Source organism: Lycorma delicatula, chromosome 12, assembly GCF_047948215.1.
Source record: "Lycorma delicatula isolate Av1 chromosome 12, ASM4794821v1, whole genome shotgun sequence".
NCBI lineage: Eukaryota > Metazoa > Arthropoda > Insecta > Hemiptera > Fulgoridae > Lycorma > Lycorma delicatula.
The window spans coordinates 60182800-60209715 of record NC_134466.1 but is presented as its reverse complement, the minus strand read 5'-3'; the positions used below and the strand labels follow the sequence as shown (position 1 = coordinate 60209715).

Genomic DNA, 26916 nt, shown 5'->3' with positions numbered 1-26916 from the left:
TGTTTAATTCAATGATTCCAAGTAAAGCGCGCGCGCATATTGTATTTAATTCGCGCGGGTGTAGCGGTACTAGCGACCACTTAAAATACTTTTTTACACTTGCAGCGGTGAAATGTTATCCTTTATTTTTTCTTTTTCTGTTTAGCCTCCGGAACCATCGTAAAGTATTACTTCAGAGGATATGAATGAATGTAAATGAAGTACAGTACTGTCCAGTCTCAGTTCAACCATTCCTGAGATATGTGATTAATTGAAATTCGACCACCAAAGAACACCGGTAACCACGATCTACGAGAGGTTATCTCTAAAGTAAAGACCGTTTCATTGTAAAAAGATTTATTCTGAAAACTTTATAAATTTTTTTACTTCTCTTAAAGTAGTGTACTTTAAGAGAAGTAAAAATCATCCACTTCTCTATTTAATCGCCACGTGAATTAAGATATTTATCGTAGCGATACACCAGCTTCAATATACCCTCGTCGTATTCTTCTGCTACCAGTCCATTTAGCCACTGATTAACAGCATTTTTAAGTTCATCGTCACCCACCAACTGTTTACCTCTCAAAAAGTTTTTCAGTTTACCAAACGAATGGTAATCATAAGGAGCTAACTTCGCACTATGTGGCGGGTGATCGTAAATTTCCCATCCAAATGTTCTCTATAAATTACGTGTCGGACCCGCAACATGTGGAGACGTGCATTATCGTGTAGCAGGACGACGCCGTCGGTCAGCCGCCCACGTCGCCGATTTTGAATGGCGCGCCGTAAAGAAACGTAGAATTTTGCATTTATAGTAGGTTTTTTCTGCATTTATAATCGTTTTACGTGGTAGGAAATCAATTTGTATTATGTCAAACCGATCCCAAAAGACTGTGGCCAGTTTACGTCGAAACGGCTGTGTCTTGACTTTTGTCGGTCTGGTTAGTGATTAAGGATGACGCCATTCACTTGACTGTCTTTTTCTGTCTGGCGTGTAATAAGAAATCCGAGTTTCATCGCCGGTAACAATCGAATTAAGGAACTCATCACCTTTTTCTCTGTAGCGCATCAAAAATTATAAAGAGGATCTCATTCGGATTTTTTTGTGACGTTTTGTTAAGACATGCTGCAGAAACCTTTTTTAAGCCTAAATGATCGTGAACAATGCGACCGATAACAGCTCCTGAAACATCCAGAAAAACAAAGGCCAGGTCGGAAATCGTTGGCGACGATCTTTTCTGATATCATAATCGACAAGTTTCAAGAAGTCCTCGGTGATTATCGAGGCCTCTCCGAACGTTCTTCATCGTGCAAATTAATTAATTTCTGAACCTTTCACGCCATTTCGGACGTTTCTTTAATTCATCACATTATTAACCGTACACAGAAACCGACTGTCTATGAATTTCATGAATTTTTTTAAATTCTCTAGAATTTCATGAATTTTTTTAAATTCTCTAGAATTTCTAGATTATTGAAATTCGAACTTAAAAGAAGTTAAGAAAGGTAAAAAGTATCGAGCAATGATCGCAAATTTTTCCAATCTTTTAACAATTTTAAGAATGAAAAAAAAGAAGAGTTAAGAGGGCACAGAGATTTTCTGTGCGCTGAATACAAATAGAAGATTAAGATGGCTAGGATGCGTTTGAAGAAGGGATGAAGTTACAACGGTTAAAAAGATATGGTAAAAATGGCGTATTGGTACAAGATCCTTGAGAACATTCCATTTGAGCTGAGAAGGTCAGGTGAAGGTGAAGGACACAAGGAAAGAGGGTGCCGAAGAATAGAAAAAGATGAAGAGAGCTTGTTGACGAGGCAAAAACGTACTAGGGTTTGAATGGCCATAGGAGTAAGAGAAGAAGTAAGTCTATTTTTTAAATCTGGGAAATGAATTTTAAGAAAAAGTTTTCTAAAAATATTCATACGAGGTGTGTGAGAAAAGTAATGAGATTGGTAACACTGCGAGCGATCTGGCAACGCTGTGTCTACCGGTCTGTGCTAGACCGGTTTGTTCATCCCTTCCACATGCTCAGTACGAGTTTCAACTCCATTCAGCCGACACATTATTTTTGACAGCGCCATCAGTGAAGTTGTGTTACGAAAATGGAGCATCGAAATTTAGAGCGACGTTGTGCAATCAAGTTTTGTGTTAAAATTAGGGAATCCGCGAGTGTGACCTTTGAAAAGTTGAAACAGGCCTACGGGGAACATTGCTTATCAAGAGCACAAATTTTCCGCCGGCACAAATCATTTTTGGAAGGCCGAGAACACGTTGAAGATCAACCTCGTTCAGGGAAACATTCGACTTCAAAATCTGACGAAAACGTTGACCGTGTGAGATCAGACGGTCGTTTAGCAATAAGGACGATGAGCGAACAGTTAAATTTAAATACTTTCTCCGTACATCAAATTTTGACTGACGATTTTGACATGCGAAAGGTTTGTGCGAAATCGGTGCCGAAAAACCTCACAAAGGAACAGAAGGACAATCGAAGAAACGTGTGCGTTGATCTTCTTGAGAGGATTTACAACGTTCAAGAATTCTTCAATCGTGTGATCACAGGTGTTGAATCCTGGATGTTTGAGTACGATCCTGAAACAAAGCGGCAAAGCGAAGAGCGGCACACTCCGTCATCTTCTCGACCGAAAAAATGTCGAATGAGTAAATCAAATATCAAAACCGTGCCGATTTGCTTTTTTAACAGCAGGGGTATCGTGCATAAAAAATTTGTTACTCCAGGAGTAACTGTCGACCAAGTGTTTTACAAAGGTATCCTTGAAAGGCTCAGGAAAAGAGTGATTCGCGTGAGACCAGACATTGCAGACTAGTGGATGCTTCATCATGACAATGTTCCGTGTCACACGGCCATTTCCATCTGGAAAATTTTGACCTCAAAACGCATTCCTATGGTTTCTCAACCCCCCCCCCCTATTCACCCGATTTAAGTCCTTGTGACTTTTTTCCTTTTCCCAAAATTGAAACCTGTCTTAAAAGGACGTCATTTTGGAACTCTGGAGAACATTCAAAAGACTGTGACCGACCAGTTTTAGCCCTACCGGTTGAAGCCTTCCACCGCTGTTACCAGGAGTGGGAACAACGACTCCGCCGGTGTATAGCTGCCCAAAGGAACTACTTTGAAGGGGATAATATTGTTGTTTGAAAAAAAAAAATAAAAACTTTGGTAAGTAAAACGTCAATCTCATTACTTTTCTCACACACCTCGTATATAGGTTGAGCGTAAAATATTTATTTTTACGCTCAATCAATTTACGCTTGGACAATCGGAGTATCTGAGATGAAAAGATTAGAAGCTTTTGAAATGCGGTGCTATAGAAGAATGTTAAAAATCAGACGGTTGGATAAAGTGACAAATGAAGAGGTATTGCGGCAAATAGATGAAGAAAGAAGCATTTGAAAAAATATAGTTAAAAGAAGAGACAGACTTATAGGCCACATACTAAGGCATCCTGGAATAGTCGCTTTAATATTGGAAGGACAGGTAGAAGGAAAAAATTGTGTAGGCAGGCCACGTTTGGAATATGTAAAACAAATTGTTAGGGATGTAGGATGTAGAGGGTATACTGAAATGAAACGACTAGCACTAGATAGGGAATGACTAAAGACAAAAAAAAAAAAAAAGTAAAGCTTTTTCGATATTTAACATCTCGTTAAACATTCAAAAACGTTTCTGCATTTTAAGTCTGAAGACTGTAATTTTAAAAAATTGTAGAAATTTTTTGACAGCTCTGTTTAGAATGTATAAGCAGAAAGTTTTCCAAAAATATTTAAACCGAAGGACGTATTTTCAATTTTACGAGTTGAAGGTTGACTGTTTTAGAAAAACGTTTTGCATTACTTTTATGTGTATTGCAGGTAACAGATTTTGCTTTAATAAACTTTTCTCTAAAATGCCTACGAAGAAAACTGAAACTGGATTTTTCGCGATATCACTCTACTTACCGAGCGAATTGAAAGAAAAATTAATAATACCAATATATAGAAATATTTAAGCCCAATTTGAAAAAAATCGGTTCCGTCAATTCTGAGATATAAGGCCAAAAGCAGTGCGACACAAATACGTACGCGCTTACAAATATATTCTTGATGAACTAATTGAACACTTAAACGTAAACATTAAAAAAAAAAACACACGATACCTCATTTTTGATATCGATGACCATATTTTCCGCTTTAGTATAATTATTGTAGATATATTCGACGGGATATAACCGATAAAGTTTTTATCTGTAATTTTGTTAAATTTTTCAAAAATGTATATGAAACTATCAAATTTAACTGTAACTGTTATTTTAAAGTTTTTATTTCATTTTTTGAACAAAAATTAGATCGAGATTTTTCGCAAGCTAAAGCTCAAAAATGAAGCGTTTTTAAATTCTAGTAATTAATAGGGTCAAATTTAACACATCGGGGTTTTAACAGATCTTTATATCTTATGATAACCGCCACTAAAAAAAAAAAAAAAATACAATTTTAGCATCGAAAAATTTCAGAAAGATGTCTATATGTACGTGTCTTCAAGTTAGAATATTCTCTGAAATTTATTTCTTTATTTTTTTTTTAATTTATATTATATTTGTTTGCGATAGGGATAAAATAAATAACACGTTAAAATTTCCAATAAAGTGTAATTACATTATCGATTAAGAATTTATTAAACAAAATTATTCTGTTAACAAACGGTCTGCAAGTGAAATCAATTCAGAAATTAATTTTTTTGGAATAAATGTGTTATTTTTTAATTTCTGTTTTATTTGATCAACTACTTCTTCTCGATTCGTTGAATATTTTTTGAAAAGTTTAATAATAACATTCGATAATTTACTTAAGTCACTTTCAGTGCAGTCACCGTTAATATACGGTACAATTAAATTAAGTGCCTCTGCTACATCTACTAGATCAAGTGTTGACTTTATTTTATTTGTAAAACTTTCCAAAGTTTCTTTATTAAAATTTACCCTTATCGCAGTTTTTATTAAATCTTCTCTAAACGCTGCTTTTGGAACTTCCTCTGTATCTTTAATTGAATCGACCAAAAAGTTTATCATGTCGTTTAAATTCCACAAACAATACGGATCGGTAAAAAAATCGATTAATCTTTCGTTTATAATTAATGAAAAATTTTTAAATAGCTCTTTTTTTTCTGTTTCATCTATTTTTATATTTAATCCGGTACAATAATGCTCAAAAATAACATGCGATGTATTCTCCGGTAGTTGGCTGAAAAAAAAAATTGATAAATTTATTTTTTGATCGGTAGTAACAATAATATATTGTATAGAATCATAAAGTAATAAAATTAAAAGAAACTGCTTCAGAATTTTCCTGGGTAGTTCAATGTAAATGATATAAAACCTTGATATGTAAAGTACAGTAGTCGGTTGAAATTTTACACGTCGGGGTTTTTACATATCTTTACGTCCCATGACCTCTCCCATTAAAAACAACCAATTTACAACTTTAGCATCGAAAAATTCCAGATAGTATGTGTGTATATACACACACACACATATATATATATATGGAATATTCCTTTTTTTGAAGGTGTATTGTGAAGAGTGAGAGGTCGTAAAAAATTGGGGTTGAGTTCAGCGAATGCGAACGCAAATCTTCTCTAAATGTTGCTTTTGGTACTTCTATTTTATTTTGAATGTAATTAACCAAAAATAATTATATAAGGATCCCTCAGCAGAAAACATGAGATACAGTAAGGGCAGGAAGTAGCGTGCGTTTAAAGTCGAAGCCTATTTTTCGAACAACCGTTCCTACGTTTCTGTGCAACATACTTTCCATACTCGATTTTAAATTCAGCCCGGAGGTCCAGTTCTTGATCGGATATCAATTGTTTATGCTTCAAGACATCCGGGAGTGTGGTGAAAAAATTCCCAGGATGACGATGGACCGTTACGGCCCAAAAAAATGTGGAGGAGCTTTGATAGACCATTTTGAAATTTCCAAGACGGTCCTCTTGTAAGCACGCGGTCTACCTAGGAATATCCAACAATTCAACGCGTCGAATTCTTACGAACATCTTCATTCCAACTCTGAAAGATGTTTGTTGTGCAAGAACTGTCACAAAGTGGTTTCTAAGACCGAATAATTGCTCTAAACTTTATCGGAAACGTTACCCCTTGAGAAAATTGTTTTGTTAACGATGAGGCAAATTTTAACCTATACGGTTGTCACCAAGCAGAATATGCGCTACTGGGTTGGTAACCCTAGAGAGATCTATGAACCCACCGGGTTGGTCTAGTGGTTAACGCGTCTTCCCAAATCAGCTGATTTGGAAGTCGAGAGTTACAGCGTTCAAGTCCTAGTAAAGCCAGTTATTTTTACACGGATTTGAATACTAGATCGTGGATACCGGTGTTCTTTGGTGGTTGGCTTTCAATTAACCACACATCTCAGGTATGGTCGAACTGAGAATGTACAAGACTACACTTCATTTACACTCATACATATCATCCTCTGAAGAATTATCTAAACGGTAGTTACCGGAGGCTAAACAGGAAAGAAAGAAGGGTTTACAGTTGGTCCAGCTGGCTAGATGGAAAGGGCGAACGAAGCAAGTCCTGATTGGTTAGCAACACTACACAGACGGTAAGCTAATATTTTAAATTATTCAATTAATTATAGAAAAGTTTCTTTACTATTTTGCTCATTAATATTATGAATTATTTTCTGACCGGTTAACATCCGAACTACCGAATTATTTATCTTAAATAATTTTTGAGAAAACCACAAAAGATTACATTATATTTAAGACGGTGTACAAGGGTACAGAATAACCTTTTTTGCTTCGTTTATACCTTACGGTTGGATCGATCGATTTATTAAATATTATAAATCTGGTATGATTTTGGTTAAAATCGGTGTGGCGTGAGTTGGGAGATACGGTCGCTATTTGTCCCGTAAAAGTTTTTTCAATTTTATATACGAGACGTGTTTTTAAAGTAAGTTCTCTTGAATTTTTCGTCTATATACGCGATATAAACAAAAGGTCCTTGTACAACAGGACAGTTATTTCAATCGATAAACAGTTTAGTTGTTTTATTGTTTACATTCATCGGATTATAACGAGTGCAAAATTCTGTATCTGCCAAAGTGTGACGACCTTTGACGGTAAAAAACAATTCTGCGGCTGAAATTCTCAGGCACCTTTACGAGCAGAATATCGTGTGACGCTAAAGTAAGCCTTCATTTCGTGAAGGGCGATCGTTCATTACGAAGAAGTAGCAGCTGGCTGTCGCTGGTAACGGATGATTTGGCCGGAAAATTCGAGCAAAGAATTTGAAAAAAACCAGAGCTCAACGTGTTACAGTTATCTACGGTCGGTTTCACAATGTTGGATTTATAAAGTTTGACTGAATATTTGAACTATAAAAAAAATGTGTACCAGATGTGCACGAGGAAAAACGGCTTGCTGAAGCTCATAAATTTTTACTGCGTTACAAAAAAGAAGGTGATGAACCCGTTTGATCGCATTTTTGCCAGAAATGAAATACAGATTTAGTATTCCAACGTCGAAATGACGCAGCAGTCGATGCGACGGTAGTATTCATCGTTTCCTTTACCGAAAAAGTTCACACGAAAACATTCAATAATGAAGCTTAGGGCTACTTTATTTTGGGACAAAATGGACGTCTCACTTGTAGATTCGGTTATGAAACTACGTGAATGACTATACGTATTATGAAACATTAAAAAATCTTAGGAACGCTATTAGAAATAAACGATGTGGGTTGCTATCCTGCGGGATTTTGTTTTTTTATGACAATGCCCGATTGAATACAGAAAATCAGACGGTGAGGTGATAGCAAAAATTTCATCGGAAAATCTTCAATCGCTCATCCTTAAGTAACTCCCGGCTTATTGTCTTTTTCTTCACCTTGAACTGACGATCGCATCAGAAAAATTTGACGATGACGACAAAATGAAAAACGGCGTTTGTTGAGGCAGCTGCAAAGAAATATATAGTACATAAATGTAATTTTATATGTAAGTAATAAAGCTCGCTCGTAGTTTTTAGTAGTCTTTTATTTCAAAACGGCCCTTGCTTTAAAAGTATCGCGTCGTATTTTTCCGGTTTAAAGCTAAAAAAATTAATTAAATTCTATTATAAAAATTTAAATAATTGAAACGTATACCTTTCAGAATATATACCGTTTAATATTTCGTTACTTAAATTTCTCTTTGTTTCATAATTTGCGTAAATTGAAAATATCGGTTTAACATCCTGGTAAGTACACGTATTCCTGTTTGTCTTTTTTTGCCACATTACAAATTCCTCAAGCCATTTCTTCAACGGAAGCATTTTTTTAAATCCGTGCAATAGATCTTTAATTAAGTCGATCGTACCAAACTTATTATTAAATGATGGTTCTAAGAAAGGTGCCCACCATTTACCGTCACCGTAATGAACTATACTTATAAGTTGTTCCAAAGTCATATTCGGCATGAGGTTAAATAAATTAACATAATTATCAGATAACCAATTGTGTACATCAAATATTTGAAGAACGTGTTTTGTAAACGTGGTATTGTAATTCTGATAGACGCTTTTAAATGCAGTCATTATCTGAAACACAGGAATAAATCTTAAATTACAAACTTTTTTCATTAAATAAGGGTTACGTATTAATTACACAAAGAGAATATTAGAAAGCAACAGGAAAAATTTCTATAAATGAAAATAAACAAAATTTCAAGTAAAAATCGATCGAAAATTTTTTCGTTTTAGAGTTTTAGCTTACGAAAAAATTACACCTTGATTTCTGTTTCAGCGTTATAAAAGAAGACATTAAAATTAAATTAAGGTGTAAATTTGAGGTTTTTGACCAGATAAATTTAATAAAACAGAACCCACAATTGTATATCTAATAACTTATAAGAAAGTTATTGTAAAACATAAAAAATTGATGTCTTAAGACAATTTTTTTCGATACCGTAACTTCGTTAAATTACTGATAAAAAAATTAATTTTTTCCAGTAAATTTTTTCCCCATCTAGTTTCAAAATTCGCCTACAGTACACTACAACAGGAGTTCATGTTGAACAAATAAGTCGTTTTAAAAGTAGCAATATTTGATAAATTTATGTCTCACGGCTGAAAACTTATATAGGTTTTACCGTATTTTATTAACGTTATAAATACAGGACGTTTCATAATGTTCTTCGGAGTTTCAAAAATTCATTAATAAAAAACTATTTCACTCATAAGAATAAAACAAGTACTCTACGAAAGATTACTTCAAATAGTTTTTTCCACGTATACTAGGCAGTTTTTAAACCATTTGCTCGCTAGGCATCGACAGTATAGAAAATGGCTGCCACGGGAAGCGAGAAGTCGTTTTATGTGTTAGAATTTCACTTGTCAAAGTCAGTCATTTCTGTGCAACGTGCGTTTCGGTTGAAATTTCATAAGGAGCCACCAAGTGACAATTCAATTCGCGCACGGTATAAACAATTCAGCGAAACCGGTTGCTTGTGGAAGCGAAAATCAACCGGTCGTCCATCAATCTCAGAAGTCAATGTCGAATGTGTGCGTGCAAGTTTCATTCGCAGCCCGTCAAAATCGACTGCGGCTGCAGGCAAAGAATTAAGAATTCCGAAAACAGTGTGGAGAGTTCTCCGTAAATGTTTATTATGCAAACCGTACCGTATTCAATTAATCCGGCGTCTTTCTGATGGAGATAAAACACGTAGGCTCGATTTTTGTTTTCAGTTACAGGAAAAGATGTTGTTAGATGAAGGTTTTCTAAACAAGATAATTTTCAGCGACGAAGCTACTTTCCATATTAGCGGCAAAGTAAACCGTCATAACGTGCGAGTTTGGGGAACTGAAAACCCACACGCTTATGTGGAACACATTCGGGATTTTCTGAAAGTAAACTTTTTTTGTGCGATCTCTCGTGAGGCAGCGTATGGGTCGTTCTTTTTTACGGAAACGACAATAACCAGCATGATATACCTGTATATATTACAATTATGGCTTATGCCTCGGCTATTCAACGACTTCATTTTCCAGCAAGATGGTTGTCCTGCCCGTTTTCATAACGAGGTTCGACAGTACCTTAACACATTACCTCGGCGCTGGATAGGACGTGCGTCTGAAGAAGACCAACACATTATGCTGTGGCCACCAAGATCACTAGACTTCACGCCATGTGATTTCTTTCTCTGGGGTTACGTGAAAGATAAGGTGTTCATCCCACCGAAGCCGATATCGCTGAGCTAAAGGATCGCATAATGAATGCGATCAACTCTATCGAAAATGACATGTTAGAACGAGTTTGGCAAGAGCTAGACTTTCGTGTTAATGTGTGCCGTGACACCAGAGGAGCACATATTGAACATTTATAGATTTTAACAAAAATTATTGGAGTCCCTGTATCACCTCGTACATTTTTCATTTAGGTAAGTGAAATACATTTTTGTATTTAATTTTTGTAACTCCTAAGAACATTATGAAACGCCGTGACAGGGGCACAGAAGTAGTGCGTGTCATGAAAAAGTGGTAAGAATTTAACGTCGTTTTACAACTGAAAAAAGTTTTTATAAAAATTAAAAATCGAGTTGTACCTTGAAAAACCTTTACCCTAGTTTCTACTCAAAATGAAACAGTTACAACTTAAATTAAGGGATGAATTTTGATCTTAAAAAATAAAAAAGGCCTCGCTACAGACCTCTAATAATTTTTAAAATAATTATCGTATAACTCAAAAACTTGCTATTTCAAGCACAATTTTTTACGTTTTACTTTCTCTCTATATAGCAGCTATAGCTGTATGAAAGGAAGAGTATGGAGATCGGTCAAAATTGGGCGTATCGGATCTTCACTGAATCTGGCCGAATTGACATTTAAGGACTTCAGAAAATCAAAAAATATCATCGAAATTTCCGCGACAAAGAGTGTGTATGTATATTGGCGTAAACCACCTTATATCTCCAGAACTACTTGACCGATTTTCACTAAACTTGGCTATAATACTTCAATAGTTGGGACATTGATGCTATTAAATTTCCAATTCACAAGGTCAATGGGTGAAGGATACATAGGGAAAACAAAATCATCTCCAGATTTTGTATAATTAAGGTTATATATTTTTTTATAATTTTGAGAATATTAATAAAGTAAACAAATTTTGTAAAAAAATCTTTGCTAAATTTCATCCCATCCCTAAAAACGGTTTTAATTTTGAATAATTATAAAAGGGCCCTTTGAATAAAGTGATAAATATTTTTAATTAAGTTGCGTGTATGTGTGTGTAAGCCATGCATTAGAAAAAAGCCGAGTGACGGGATAATCCTACAACAGTGTTGTCAGATTTTTTTAACGTACAATTCGTTAAATTGCTAGCAGAAAATAAATTTTTAGTGGAGAATTTAATTTTTAGAAAATTTATGCAAGTACTGTCGATTAAACGTGAGGAAGAGTTTAAGAATTTTATTTACTTAAACAAAAAAGTGATACAAACCAAAAAAGGAACGTAAAATATCTGTTTTATTAAAAATAAAGAAAAAATAGAAGTTTAATATAATTACTCAAATTCAGTCGTATTAAGAAATAAAATTTCGTTTCAACTATAATTAATTACGAAATTGTAAATTTAGAAATTCATTATTCTGCAAGCGGTAAAAAGAAATCCTGTAATAATGAAAAGGCTTGCTTCAAACAAACATAAGACTAGACGCTGATTGGACAAATCTATAGTTTTACCTCGAATATATATATTTGTAAGGTTTGGACAAACTAAGCTGTTAATTGAAGTAATCGTCTCTCCATTTAATTTTGATACGGTTGATATTATATTTTTTAATTTTTAAATAACCGATTTTTGGCGGTATTATCACTGATACGACGGTTATTTTTTTTCAAGGACAGATCGGTCGCGAGATAAAAACCCGCGCAAAAATCGGATAAACCTTTGCGCATGTGTTGCGCAGCGTCTCTATGGCCTTCAATCACGTCGCGTCACTTCGTTTAGTTCTGAAAACACAGCTAGCACGTAAACGTGTCTATAACAATAGCATCTCCCGCCAAGTGTGAAGTGCGTGCGGTAATTCGATTTCTTTAGGCTAAGGGGTGTAATGCGGCTGAAATTCATCGACGAATAAGTAATGTGTACGGTGAAACTTCAATGAGTGATAGCAAAGTGCGACAATGGTGCAGGAACTTTAAATCAGGACGTACAGATGTTCATGATGCAGGCGGTCAGGGAAGGATGCGAGTGTCAACCGATGATCTCGCTGAGCGAATGGAGGAGGCAATTCGAGGAAATCGTCGGTTCACAATTTCTGTATTGAGTGATTCGTTTCCTGAAATTTTAAGGTCAGCTCTCTACACCATTGTGAGTGAGAGACTTCTGTATCGCAAACTGTGTGCGTAGAAACATGGCTGAAAACACAGGCGGCTCCGTTCTATGACGAGGGTATTGGAACGTTGGTACCACGCTACGACAAATGTCTAAATCGGAGTGGCGAATATGTAGAGAAATAGCGTAACTAGTACTTGTTACAAAAAAAAAAAATTATTTTCACTGTAGTTTTAATTTCGTGACGATCGGACCTTGAAAAAATATAACCCTCGTATTACGGAACCCGGTATTCTTACCTCTAAACGATCATACCCATAAGTCCCTCCCCAAAAAATGTGGAGAACAATCGAGTATTTTACATGGATATGGAAGGTTGTGGTTCATCATTTTAAAGACACTGAAAAACAAAAATTTAGATTTCAAAAATTTTAAGGCTCGCCAGAAAAAAATAACATCCTGTACCTAAAAACGGTCTATTTTTCTGTAAAGACCCTTAATTAAGATGTAATGTCGACCACTTTTGAAACTATTTTTGAAAAATATTAAATGACCGGCCTTTTAAATATTAAAAGTTATTTTACGGTCCTCGTCCTGTAGATTAGCTAATTTCCGGTATATCTATTGGAAATGATATTTTTATTTTGAAAATATATTTCTTAAATGCGTTTGGGATATTTTAACAATTAATATTTTTATGTGTACAAATGTAAAAATTAATTCTACTACTCTTTTAAAATTTATAAAGCTCTATCGACGTGCAGAATAGAGAAAGATTTCAAGGACCTGTCCAGTTACACTATATTCCATCCACTTTCGCCACCCACTACGAGGATCGTCCAGAAAGTAAAAACGGTTTTTGTTTTAAACAGACTACATTTATTTTACCTTTAACATATGCACCGTTATCTACATTTTTAAAGCTATTTTTCCAAAGCAAATATAAAGCATTTGCGGCAATAGTTTTTACATGGCGTCATCAAAGACATCTGCCGCCACTCACGAACAGCTGTCATGACTTCGTCCTCACTTTTACAGCGATTCCCGCAAAGAAACTCCTTCAATTAATAGTTTGCAGTTTGATGTGGCCTGTACGGCGGATGATCAAAAACATTCCGTACGAAACCTTTCAAAAGTCACTAAAATTTTTTTGCGGCATGTGGACGAGCATTTGCGTGAAGAAAACATACCCGACGAGTTAAAAGTTCACGCCGGCGTTTTGAATTGCGCGATGAAATTTCATCAAAATTTTCGAATAAGATAATTAATCATCTGTCCGCGACTCACACAGTGACTCCGTAGCGATCCCCCAAAAAGTGGCCGTCATTTGAAGGTTTTGAGAGCGTTTGAATTTTTTTGGTTTTGAAGGCGATCGAGAATGATGCCACATAACTAGCATTTCATTGCCGTCTCTATGGTACCGCTCCAGGAATGCCAGAAAAGCAGACATGTTTTTTTTTTTTTTACTTTCTCGGAACCCACCGAGTACAAATTTTACGGTAATTTACGTGAACCGTCACAATTTCATGTAACAGAGACCGTGAACGTACAAGGAAATTTATCAGTGAGTTCAAGTAACGTGAAGCGCCGATACTCTTTAACATGTCTGTCGTTCCGGACTTTCAGCTGTTCAGTAATGAGAGTAGGCGTCTTCAGTGTTGCTCGTCACGAACGGGTGTTCTCCCTTTCTTTCTTTTTCCTGTTTTAGCCTCCAGAAATTACCTTTCAGGTATTACTTCAGAGGATGATATGTACGAGTGTAGTTTTGTACAGACTGAGTTCCACCATTCCCTGAGATGTGTAGTAGTTTCGACTTCCAAATCGGTTGATTTGGGAAGACGCGTTCACCGGTAGACCAACTCGGTAGGTTAAGGGTGTTTTCCCTACCGTAAATAAACGACACCTTTTCCTTACGTTTCCTTCATTCATTACTTTCACCATATACGGTAAAAATTTGACGATGAATTACTACAAAACGAACACCTTGCGCATTCAGAAAACGTATGGCCGATCGTACTTCACAGTCCGGCGGAATATTTAACTTTTTTTATACATCATAAACACAAGTAAAGTCACTTCGTGTCATAGTACAGCTATCAAACTTTAAACATCGCTAGCAGAACAACATCTGAGACCGACCGGCCTTGACCCGTTGTTTTTAGTAAAGCTGCGCGCATGCGATGCTCAAATTACTTTCTGGATGACCGTACTATTAGCGTTTCCAACGTTCATTCTAAAACCCAGCCCGTTTTATGTGTTTATGATTTTGTAAAATGTAAATAATTTTTTTTTTTTAGATTAAATAGCCGGTTATTTAACAAATAATTAAATCAATTACCTTCCATGTTTGTTGATTTTCAAAATAAGTTGTTCTTCCGCTAAATAAATTATCTAAACAATCCTTTTTGGACATTTGATAGGGACATTGGATTTCAGCGTACGCTTCATTAAAGATGTAAATCAGAGTTATTAATACGACGGTAAAATATTTACTCATTTTTTCTGCCTTCGGTATAAACTTAACTGCAACAGTGAAATTCAACATCGATAATTAAAAATAAACACAATATAAATTTATTAATTAAAAATTAATTTATTATGCGACATGTCTCACCAATAATATAAACATATACTCTACAAATTAGATACATTAAGAAAAAGATTCTTATAAAAATGGGAAAACACAGATTAGTTTTTCAATGTAAAGCTTGCCTTGATTTTTTCCCCCTACAATTAAGCAATAATTAGATGGTTTCTGTGGTTTTTACCTAAAAAGCGTCTATAAAACAGTACCCACAACTACATATCAACCAACTTTTGAAAAAAAATATTGTAAAACATAAATAAATATTGTTGTTGAAAAAAATTTTAATTTTAAGTGTGACGTACAATAGCTAAATTAAATTGTCAGCTAAAAGTAAAAAAAAATTAAAAATAAATTTGGTAAGATTTTACGCAATTTTGAAAAATCTATGCACAGGTTCACTGCATTTATAATATTGTTAAACCGAAACAAGAACTATTACAATAGCGGAAAATATTTAGTGGAAACAGAATCGCTTTTATTAAAACAAAGAAAGAAAAACTTATTTCGATAACTGCAAAAAATATTTTGCTTTTCATCGTCAATAATTGATTAAACATCATTGTGATGAAATTTATAGAGAGTGATTTTTTAATCGTGTTACCCAATTGTTAATGTCTGGTAATTCTTTTCTAAGAAAGGGAAATTTTGTTTTGTGACACGAAGTTGGTAGCGCTACTCAACCGGTATAGACACGGCAGTGTGAGTTGATTCTCCTTCAGCTGTGTAAACATTTTTGCCGTTTCCGGTTGTGTTATGAACAGAATGTCTTTTACCATACAACGAGTTTTCATCTTGAACAATATTTTGCTACGAAATCGTACGCGAGTGTAAAAGAATCATTTCAAATTAAATTTGTTGGTATTCCTCCGCCAGAAAAAAATGTCAATTTCTAGGCTAGCCAACCGATTTCGAGAGACAGGTAGTGTTTGCGACAGAAAACGTAGCGGTCGAACAACTCGCTTGACAGATGATGTTTTAGAGAATGTGAAAATAAGATTGCTCAATTCTCCACGGAAAAGTCTTTCCACGCAAGTCGGTTTGTCATATTCGAGAGTTCAGAAAGTCGCTAAAAAAATTGAAGTTGTATCCGTATCGCGTACGATTAGTCCAAGAGCTTTAGCCTCCAGATTTAAACAAGCGATTACAATATTGCCATTGGTTTAGGTCTCTTGTAAATGATAACGGAATCGAATTTTTAAACACAGTGTTCTTTAGTGATGAAGCTTGAATTTGGGCGGTTGAAAATCCTAACGCTTTACAAGACAAATCTTTGCATCCTGAAAAAATTGGTGTGTGGTGTGCCATATCTCGTCATCGTATAGTCGGACCCGTATTCTTCGAACAGACAGTAAATGGTGAAGTATACAGGAATATTGTGCGCCAATTTGTGTTCCTCCTGGAACCTCAATAACGGTATTGCTGGTTTCAGCAAGACGGCGCTACGTGTCACACGTCTCGAGAAACCGTGGATTTTCTGCAAGAATTCTTTGATGATCGATTAATAAGCAAGGGCTTATGGCTTCCAAGGTCCCCAGACCTCACATCTCCTGATTACGTTTTGTGAGGTTATATTAAGTCCGAGGCCTTCAAAAACAATCCTCACACTATTGAAGAACTTAACAGAGTTAATCGCGAATATTTCCAATGCAACTCTTAAAAAGGTTTCTGCTAATATGCTGAAAAGAGTCCGTGCGTGTATTAACCGCAAGGGGTGGGTATTTTGAGCATATTCTTTATGTAAGTAATAGCTTTTTATTAAACCTCTTTTGTAAGTAACAAATTCATTTTTTTATTCCACCTAAATTTCCCTTTCTTAAATTACATTTAAAATTGGGTAACAGGACTAAAAAATCACTCTGTATAATCCTAATAAATCATAATGTTATATTTAATTATATATTTTTAACAAAACTCATTTTATTAAAATCGATTAATTTACCATTAAAATAATTTTTTTCTATTTAAAATTTAGTTACAATATTTTTTTACTATTTTTTTATTAAAACGATTAATATTCTGATTTCTAAAACTTTTCTTCGTGTTTAATGGGTGCTATTTTCATAGATTTTTTCAGAATTAAATTTCTAAAAATCAATGTAGAAATGTATTGTCGGTAAAACAATATTTGTTTTACCGACCGTTTACGCGAGAACGTCAAATCTATGAAATTATATTCATTGTAAATCGAACGAAACCGTCAAATTTACCTCTATAATTCAAGTTAAACGCCTTTTACTCTTGCAAGAAAAGTTATTAAGTGAAGAGTCTCAGACCCCTGTTTATATGTACTATTATTATTTTCTCTTGTACGTTCTGAAACGTCCCAACATCACGGACTGGAGTCCGGAACAGAGCCCAGCAGGAATGCGTCCTGAAAGCCAGCCATAACAGAAGTGGGTGAAGAGCTTCTACCCAACCCTTCCTTTAAAACTTACATATAAATTAACATAAATCAGCAGTTTCGACTCCTCCGGAAAAGGGGACGCTTTGCTCCCTCCATATAGTTAGTGCCCCGTTGTGGCGTATTCCTGCTAGCCTATGAAGCGTTAGCACCGAAAGGACTTCAGTGGACGGTCTGAAGGGGAATTACGTCGGGAGGACAGGTTGCATAAGCCTAGCCTTCCGCGGTCGGCCCATAAAAAGGGTTCGATAACGCTGGTTTAACAACGGATTGGAATGCAATTAAATCCGTCCTTAAAATACTAAACTTTAAATAAAACAAAACTTGAGAAATTAGACCCGCCATTGAAAATAAACTTTTTAAAAAAATAAACACGCCCGATTAGAATCAGCCAACAGCAAGGGACTCTGTCCAGGTTCTGCGATAAGTAGGGAGAAATAAACTCCCGCCAACTTTGTATTCCATTCCGTTCTGAATGTACATTAAAGGCTTCTTTTGTTAAAATAAAATCACGCTTACTTTAAAAATTTTGTCGGACCGATTTTAAAGATTTATGTTGTTCGAAAATATTTAGTTTATTTAAAAAAAGTTACGAAAAAAAATAACGTTTTTTCTCTTAACCCGTTAAAGATTTCGAATTTTTACATTTTTTATTTTTTAAATAGATTCTTTGCCTTAGCAAATAGACGTTTTTTATAAAATAAATTAAATACACAAACTTTACTGACTTTCTTACAAACTGTTTCTTCGTTCAACTATACAGCCTTTATAAATACGTTGCATTATTTAGCTGAAATTTGTTATAAAATTATTTACAAATTTATCACTTCATCTGCATGTACATCTGAATAAGAAAATTACTATTCTATGCGCGTTTCTTTTTTCTATTTCATAAAATAGTTAAAAATTTACTCCCAACATGCGTTTCCCCGTTCTTTTACATCCGCTTACAGTTATTACAGTCGAATTGGTTTTGAACCGACTATAAAAGAAAATCAAAATTGTTTTTTTTTTTTATTTAAATTTATTTTCGGGAAAGTCTCCAGAAAAGTTCCGTTTTCTTCATTTACTTTCACGGCAGTAGAAAAAAAACTGAAAACGATTCTCAAATAGATTTTATAAATAAATGATGGATAATTTTAACAAATATTTTACACAGTTTTTACTTCCTTGTACGAAGTAAAGGAAGTATTGTAATCAGGAAAAATTTCGGTTTTCAGATTTTCACGGAATATCCATTTTCACCATCCCTGAATCCATTTTGACTAGTTTCGGCATGACGTCTTTACGAACGTATGTATAATTCAAAAACGATTAGCCGTAAGATGTTGAAATTTTGTATTTAAGGCTCTTATAACATCTAATTGTGCACCACCCCTTTTGAATGCAATCGTCTGAACCAAAAGTGTCCAGAATCCAAAAAAAATCTAGATTTTGGACTTTTTAACTGCGATAATAAGTCTTCATTGACAGTTTTTAAATGATATATCGTAAGTAATACTTATTTTCATTGCTTCCAGAGTAATAGCCAAATGAAACTCTAATTAATGATATATTTGGATTTTAGAAGGGAAAGGCACATCGGTTCGAATCAGACGTCTCATTTTTTTTTTTAACTTTTTTTTTTAATTTACATATATTGATTTATTAATAATTATCATCTTCCGATTGTAATGATAATTCAATAATAACAATAAAAAAAATATCAGAAGTTTTTAATAAAATAAAATTTTATATACTTTTCATTTTAAAAAGATTTATATGTGTAATTTAATAGGTGTACAAGAAAGTCGTGTAGTGTGCACATCAGATTTTTTTTTATTGACCGTCACACGTTAAAGTCAACAGTAATATAACATTTAGTATTTTTTTTTTGTCTTCAGTCATTTGACTGGTTTGATGCAGCTCTCCAAGATTCCCTATCTAGTGCTAGTCGTTTCATTTCAGTATACCCTCTACATCCTACATCCCTAACAATTTGTTTTACATATTCCAAACGTGGCCTGCCTACACAATTATTTCCTTCTACCTGTCCTTCCAATATTAAAGCGACTATTCCAGGATGCCTTAGTATGTGGCCTATAAGTCTGTCTCTTCTTTTAACTATATTTTTCAAATGCTTCTTTCTTCATCTATTTGCCGCAATACCTCTTCATTTGTCACTTTATCCACCCGTCTGATTTTTAACATTCTCCTATAGCATTACATTTCAAAAGCTTCTAATTTTTTCTTCTCAGATACTCCGATTGTCCAAGTTTCACTTCCATATAAAGCGACACTACAAACATACACTTTCAAAAATCTTTTCCTGACATTTAAATTAATTTTTGATGTAAACAAATTATATTTCTTACTGAAGGCTCGTTTAGCTTGTGCTATTCGGCATTTTATATCGCTCCTGCTTCGTCCATTTAGTATAATGTCAAGAAATATTTTAGAAATATAATAACATTTTTTTTTATTTTAAAAGAACTAATAATGCCACATATGCGTAATAATCTTTTTTAAGCCATAGTTATGTGGTGTTACTTAAATAGATTTATCGTACTGAATTCAATTTTTGTTTTTTTTTTAACTGGATACGAAAACAGAGAAAATTTTTTTTTCATCTTTAATTGTTTGAATAATTAAGGTGGAGATTAAAATGACTTTTTGAAAATTCTGTATGAAATAATTAATTCATAATAACTTTTGTAAAAGACAAAATAAGTTTAAAAAGATATTTACTTTAAATTATTCAAAAATAAAATGTCAATTTAGATTATTAAGCATTTATTGTCAGTGGAAAATAAGGAAATAATATATGAAATAAAGACACAGGTAACAAGAGATATAAAAATTATACATATACATATATATATGTCAAAGTATGAACCTTACAAAGAGCCAGGTCAAATTCAACAAATTTACTGAGGAAAGAAAAGTTTATTGTCACTGGAGAAGAACTGGAACAGATTGATCAGGGCCTCATAATATTAAAGTCAAAACCCATACCACTTGGCATGACTAGACTTCATCCTCACTTTCCTGTTATGCAATTTAAAAAAAAAACAAAATTAAACAGGTAAAATTTAAACACTATGACACGTTTAGAAAAGTCATAAATTTAATTTAAATCGTTATTTTTTTTTAATTGTTAACATATCTTAAAATTAAAAAAATTAATTAATTTTATTTTAATGTATGGAATACTGATTTTTTTAAATCTGAAGATAGATTTTTAATTAACTTTAATAAATTAATAATAAAACTTCATAAGATTACTTTTAATTAAATCATTTATAAAAATTATCGATTTACACCTTCTTTTCAACAGTTTTATAACGATTTTAAATTTATAAAATGAAAATATTTTATTATTTTAAGCTTATTGTATTTTGAAATTAATTAAAAAAATAAAATAAAACTTAGAAACAAAAATCTAATGAAACCTATACTAATTATCAGACCGATTGATTACATAGTATCGACTGAAATATTTCTTAAGTTTTTTTTTTATATTTATATTCATTTATTTAATATATCGATTTTATAATAAATATATAAAATCTAATGTGTTAAACAAAGATGGTACACCGATTTAAAATACGAAAGGTAAAGTCGATAGGTGGGTGGAATATATTGAAGAATTATACGGAGGAAACGAATTAGAAAATGGTGTTATAAAGGAAGAAGAGAATGAAATAGGAGAAACAATACTGAGATCTGAATTTAAGAGAGCATTAAAAGATTTGAATGGCAGAAAGGCTCCTGGAATGGACGGAATACCTGTAAAATTACTGCGCAGTGCAGGTGAGGAAGCGATTGATAGATTATACAAACTGGTGTGTAATATTTATCAAAAAGGGGAAGTTCCGTCAGACTTCAAAAGAAGTGTTATAGTCATGATACCAAAGAAAGCAGGGGCAGATAAATGTGAAGAATACAGAACAATTTAACTAAGTTTAACTAGTCATGCATCAAAAATCTTAACTAGAATTCTATACAGAAGAATTGAGAGGGGAGTGGAAGAAGTGTTAGGAGAAGACCAATTCGGTTTCAGGAAAAGTTTAGGTACAATTTTAGGCCTCAGATTAATAGTACAAGGAAGATTAAAGAAAAACAAACCAACATACTTGGCATTTATAGACCTAGAAAAGGCGTTCGATAATGTAGACTGGAATAAAATGTTCAGCATTTAAAAAAAATTAGAGTTCAAATACAGAGATAGAAGAACAATTGCTAACATTTACAGGAACCAAACAGCAACAGTAATAAATGAAAAACATAAGAAAGAAACCATACAAGAAACCATTAAACCATTAAAAGAAACAATAAGAAAGGGAGCCCGACAAGGATGTTCCCTATTCCCGTTACTTTTTAATCTTTACATCGAACTAGCAGTTAATGATATTAAAGATCAATTTAGATTCGGAGTAACAGTACAAGGTGAAAAGATAAAGATGCTACAATTTGCTGATGATATAGTAATTCTAGCCGAGAGTAAAAAGGATTTAGAAGAAACAATGAACGGCATGGATGAAGTCCTACGCAAGAACTATCGCATGAAAATAAACAAGAACAAAAAAAAAGTAATGAAAAGTAGTAGAAATAACAGAGATGGACTACTGAATTTGAAAATAGGAGGAGAAAAGATTATGGAGGTAGAAGAATTTTGTTATTTGGGAAGTAGAATTACTAAAGATGGGCGAATATGGAGCGATATGAAATGCCGAATAGCACAGGCGAAACTAGCTTTCAGTCAGAAATAAAATTTGTTTACATCAAATATTAATTTAAATGTCAGGAAAAGATGTTTGAAAGTATATGTTTGGAGTGTCGCTTTATATGGAAGTGAAACTTGGACAATCGGAGTATCTGAGAAGAAAAGATTAGAAGCTTTTGAAATGCGGTGCTATAGGAGAATGTTAAAAATCAGATGGGTGGATAAAATGACAAATGAAGAGGTGTTGCGGCAAATAGATGAATAAAGAAGCATTTGGAAAAATGTAGCTAAACGAAGAGACAGAATTATAGGCCACATATTAAGGCATCCTGGAATAGTCGCTTTAATATTGGAGGGACAGGTAGAAGGAAAAAATTGTGCAGGCAGGCCACGTTTGGAATATGTAAAACAAATTGTTAGGGATGTAGGATGTAGGGGGTATACCGAAATGAAACGATTAGCACTAGATAGTGAATCTTGGAGAGCTGCATCAAACCAGTCAAATGACTGAAGACAAAAAAAAAATTAAATAAATATATGTTTTTTCTACGAAGAAAATTCAATGAAGAAATTAAAAATAAAAAGTCTGATGCGGACATCAAATGGCTTCCTTGTACGCCTATTAAATTACATATACACTTTTCATTTAAAATGAAAAGTACATAAAAATTTTATTTCATAATAACTTCCGACATTTTTTTTTTATTGTTATTGTTATTGCATTATTATCTATATATAAAAATGAATATTTGTCTGTCTGTATGTCTCTTATGCCTTCCTAAACCGTTCATCCGATTACGATGAAACTTTGACAAAAATTGTTCTGTACACGCTCGCGAAGGTTTCTGAATTAGTTTGGACCCGCTAGGTGACGCTGTGATCGAGATATTTTGAAAAATTGTATTTATGGTCCGATTTGGCTCATATTCAGAAGAATATATTTTAGTTACGTGAAAAGAGATAATTTTTCATAAACTATACTCGCTAGATGGCGACGGTGTCGGGATATTTACGAAACAAACAAACTTTCTTCCTTATATATATATATATATAGAAGACAGACAATTAACCGTGCTGACAAGATACATATTACAAAATTTTACCTTTTTTAAATTCGTCCAGAAGATCTCGCAAGTAAAAAAAGTACATAAGAAAAAAGAAAAAAACCTGAGGATCTCGCAGACAAAAGTATTTAAGCTCTGTAACTTTTTCTTAAGTGGCCAGTAAAAGGATTGTGAAAACGTGCATTAGTGAATAAAGTGTAAAAATAATAGTATTTAAAAAACTTACATACGGTTGCATAATTAAGATAAGATTTTATTAAAAGTCTGGGAGTTGTGCGCACGCTCGCGAAGTTTCTGAATTAGTTTGAACCTGCTAGGTGGCGCTAGGGTCGAAATATTTCGAAAAATTTTATCTATGGTCCGAATTAGCTCATATTTGTCCAAAACGACAAAGTATTGGTCGACATACAATTAATCACATGTAACCATATAACACGGGCGAAGCCGCGACGGGGATGGTAGTTTATCATAAAAATTGTTCTACAATCAGAGGTTAATATTTTATTAATAAATCAATATATTTAAATTAAAAAAAAAAAAAAAAATTAAAAAGAAAAACGGAGATGAAGTCTGATTCAAACCGATGTGCCTTGTAAGGTCAAATATTTCATTCGGCTATAACTCTAGAACCGATGAAAATAATTACCGTTATGATACATCATTGAAAAATCCCCAAAAATTTGAATTTTGGATTTTTTGGACACTTTAGATTCAGTCGATTGCAATCAAAAAGGGGAGATGCACAACGAAATTGTTACTACGTTCCTAAATCCCAAATTTTAACATCCTGCGACTAATCGTTTTTGAGTTATTTCATTAAAAACTTCTGATATTTTTTATTGTTATTATTGAATTATCATTACATCGGAAGTTAATAATTATTAATAAACCAATATATTTAAATTAAAAAAAAAAAAGTTAAAAAAAAGGAGACGATGTTTGATTCGAACCGATGTGTCTTCCCCTTCTAAAATCCAAATATTTCATTAATAAAAGTTTCATTTGGCTATTACTCTGGAAACAATGAAAATAAATACAACTTATGATATATTATTTAAAAACTGTCAATGAAGACTTATTATCGCAGTTAAGAAAAAGTCCAGAATCCAGATTTTTTTGGGTTTTGGACACTTTTGATCCAGTCGATTGCATTCAAAAGGGGAGGTGCACAGCTAAATGTTACAAGAGCCTTAAATCCAAAATTTCAACATATTACGGCCAATCGTTTTTAAGTTGTACATACGTTCGTATAGACGTCACGCCGAACCCCACCGGTTTGGTCTAGTGGTGAACGCGTCTTCCCAAATCACCTGATTTGGAAGTCGAGAGCTCCAGCGTTCAAGTCCTAGTAAAGCCGGTTATTTTTACACGGACTTGAATACTAGATCGTGGATACCGGTGTTCTTTGGTGGTGGTTGGGTTTTCAATTAATCACACATCTCAGAAATGGTCGAACTGAGAATGTACAAGACTACACTTCATTCACACTCATACATATCATCCTCATTCATCCTCTGAAGTATTATCTAAACGGTAGTTACCGGAGGCTAAACAGGAAAAAGAAAATGACGTCACGCCGAAACTAATCAAAATGGATTCAGGGATGATGAAAATGGATATTTCTATTGAAATCTGAAGACCGAAATTTTTGGCGATCAGAATACTTCATTTACTTCGTACGAAAAAGTAATAAAATTGTTATCGATTAATTTAATTTTTAAAAAAACTATACCTTTCTATACACTTATAATTTATTTATATTAAATATAAAATAATATCTAGGGTATTTAATGCGTTAAGATTACTTACCTTATCCGATTTCATATAATGTTAAACGATGAGAGAGAAAATTTACTTCGTAAAAATATTTAGGTTGTAAATTATTTAAAAAACATTACCTTATATACACGCAGTTTTAATTATTAACATGCATAACCGTGAAACCGCATTTTTAATGTAGTTAATCTTTTTTTTGTAAAAAATTAAGTTGCAGTAAATATTACAGTAAACAATATTTTCAATAACTCAGAGCGTGCATAATTAATTGCAAGTCATTTTGATTTAATAGGAAAGAATATATATACATATAAAACGATAGCTTCTTGAATAATGAATTTTCATTAAACTTATATCGTAAGAAAAACAAAAGTCTAAGTAAAAAATAAAATATATACAAAAGTTATTATTAAAATACGTCAACCGTAAGATAATTCAATAGTTAAACGTAAAAATATTATTTAACTTTAATTTTCATAGATCGTATTTTGAAGTATTTCACACAGGTTTACAAATTCCAGAGATAGTTCCGTTCTTCACCTGTTGAAATTTCTCTTCAGTTCGTCCATTTAAGTACTTTCTGTTTAGTAGGAATGCATCTGATGGGGCCCTATTTTTTTCGAAAATCGAATGTACTTTTGTCGTGGAAGGTGTCGCATGCTGTATCTGTAGGCAAAGGATTTTTAACGATTTTAAGTTGAAGAAAGGGTAATGTAAATCTAGATTTCTTTTAGGTAAAAAGATTTAAGTTCACTATGGGGATATTATTTAAGAGAAGATAAAGACCACTTTTGAATTTAGTATCGATATTTTGGATAGGGCCATCACAGATGAAGATTTTATACATTTTTGTTTTTTGAATGTTCTTTTAAAAATCATGATTTTTAATTAACTTTACTTACATAGATTAAATTCTTTATAAAATTTTGTGCAATTGTTTATTTACTGGCACATTAATATAAAACCACATTTTATAAAACCATCGAGTATACTGATGGTTTCGTTAATTTAATTTCCAGTGGCTTCATCCATAAATCAGAAATCACGGTGAAATTTTTATAAGATGAAAACAAAGTAATTTCCGGACTTATATTTATAGTATTTATTTTTCATTATTTTCAACATTTCTGGCGAAATTATTTGCCTTTTTTTGTGAAACACTCTGTACTAATATTTTTTAATTATATTCATTTTTAAAAAAACAAGGAGTGACAGTTAATTAGAAAGTTAATGTGTCGGCACGATTTTGTTTTTAAAAAAACGTCTGGTAGCGAAGTTTATTTAATATGTTTTCTTTTCTTTTTACTGTATTTAAAAAGCGCTGACTTCATAGTAAACAACTTATTTTACACAATAGAATACGTGATTACTTAAAATTTAAAAGACAATCTTTTGAATATTTAGTTTTATTAAGTCGGCATAGAAAATTAATTTAAAATTTAAGTAACAAAAGTATTTTTTACGTTAATAAAATAAAAAGTTACGCCTAGTTTAAAAACCAATTTTTTAAAAAAGGAAAAGGAATAAGATAAATATTACAAATTAAAAAACACGACTGACAAAAAAACATTTCCCAAAGAGCGTGAAAGTCATAATTGTTTCCAAATTTTTTTAATTTATTTAGACATATACTGCATATACCCATATTTATATAGCCAATGGTACTCCCGGTAATAAAGATTCTAATGGGGGATCATACACCTAAATCGGTTCAGCCGTTCAGCTGCTAAAGTGGAACAAACATACATACACCCTAAATAAATAAAACTTCATTTTTAAACAATCGTGAAATAGATTATTATTAGAGTATACCGAATATTTTTTAAAAGTAAACTAAAAATATTTTAATTTTTAAATGTCTACATTATTTATACTAAAACAGCCGATTTATTAAAAGCTTTTATTTAACTCGCTTTAGGAATAATCAAATCTTGAAACAGCTATATATTTTGATCTATCGTATGAAAATGATTGAAATTTGGTACACGTATGTAACTTCGATGTGTAAAAATAAATATTTTTTACTTTTTTTTTAGTCTTAAAAAAAATACAAAAATATATTTGATTACAT

At 33.0% G+C, this 26916-nt stretch overlaps 1 protein-coding gene across 2 annotated transcripts; it reads right to left on the bottom strand.

Annotated features, from left to right (window-relative positions):
- Positions 1-4606: 4606 nt before the first annotated feature.
- LOC142333492 (uncharacterized) lies at positions 4607-25035 on the bottom strand. 2 transcript variants are annotated; one of them, XM_075380736.1, is made up of 4 exons: positions 24879-25035; positions 14651-14835; positions 8146-8576; positions 4607-5218 (listed from the first exon to the last, which is right to left on the bottom strand). In XM_075380736.1, exons 2-4 carry the CDS (start codon positions 14807-14809, stop codon positions 4663-4665), a joined length of 1146 nt encoding a protein of 381 aa, XP_075236851.1. In that variant the 5' UTR covers positions 14810-14835; positions 24879-25035; the 3' UTR covers positions 4607-4662. The 2 variants fall into 2 exon arrangements, with proteins under 2 accessions (XP_075236851.1, XP_075236853.1); XM_075380738.1 differs by lacking the exon at positions 24879-25035 and adding an exon at positions 20181-20316.
- Between the last annotated feature and the right edge of the window lie 1881 nt (positions 25036-26916).

What these genes read in the sequence shown, in the direction of transcription:
- LOC142333492 (XM_075380736.1), bottom strand. Translation starts at nt 14,809, where the DNA reads ATGAGTAAATATTTTACCGTCGTATTAATAACTCTGATTTACATCTTT. An exon ending in AAAATCAACAAACATGGAAG is followed by an intron (nt 8,577 to 14,650) that starts GTAATTGATTTA and finishes CCTGTGTTTCAG; the next exon opens with ATAATGACTGCATTTAAAAG. An exon ending in AACGGTATATATTCTGAAAG is followed by an intron (nt 5,219 to 8,145) that starts GTATACGTTTCA and finishes TTTTTTTTTCAG; the next exon opens with CCAACTACCGGAGAATACAT.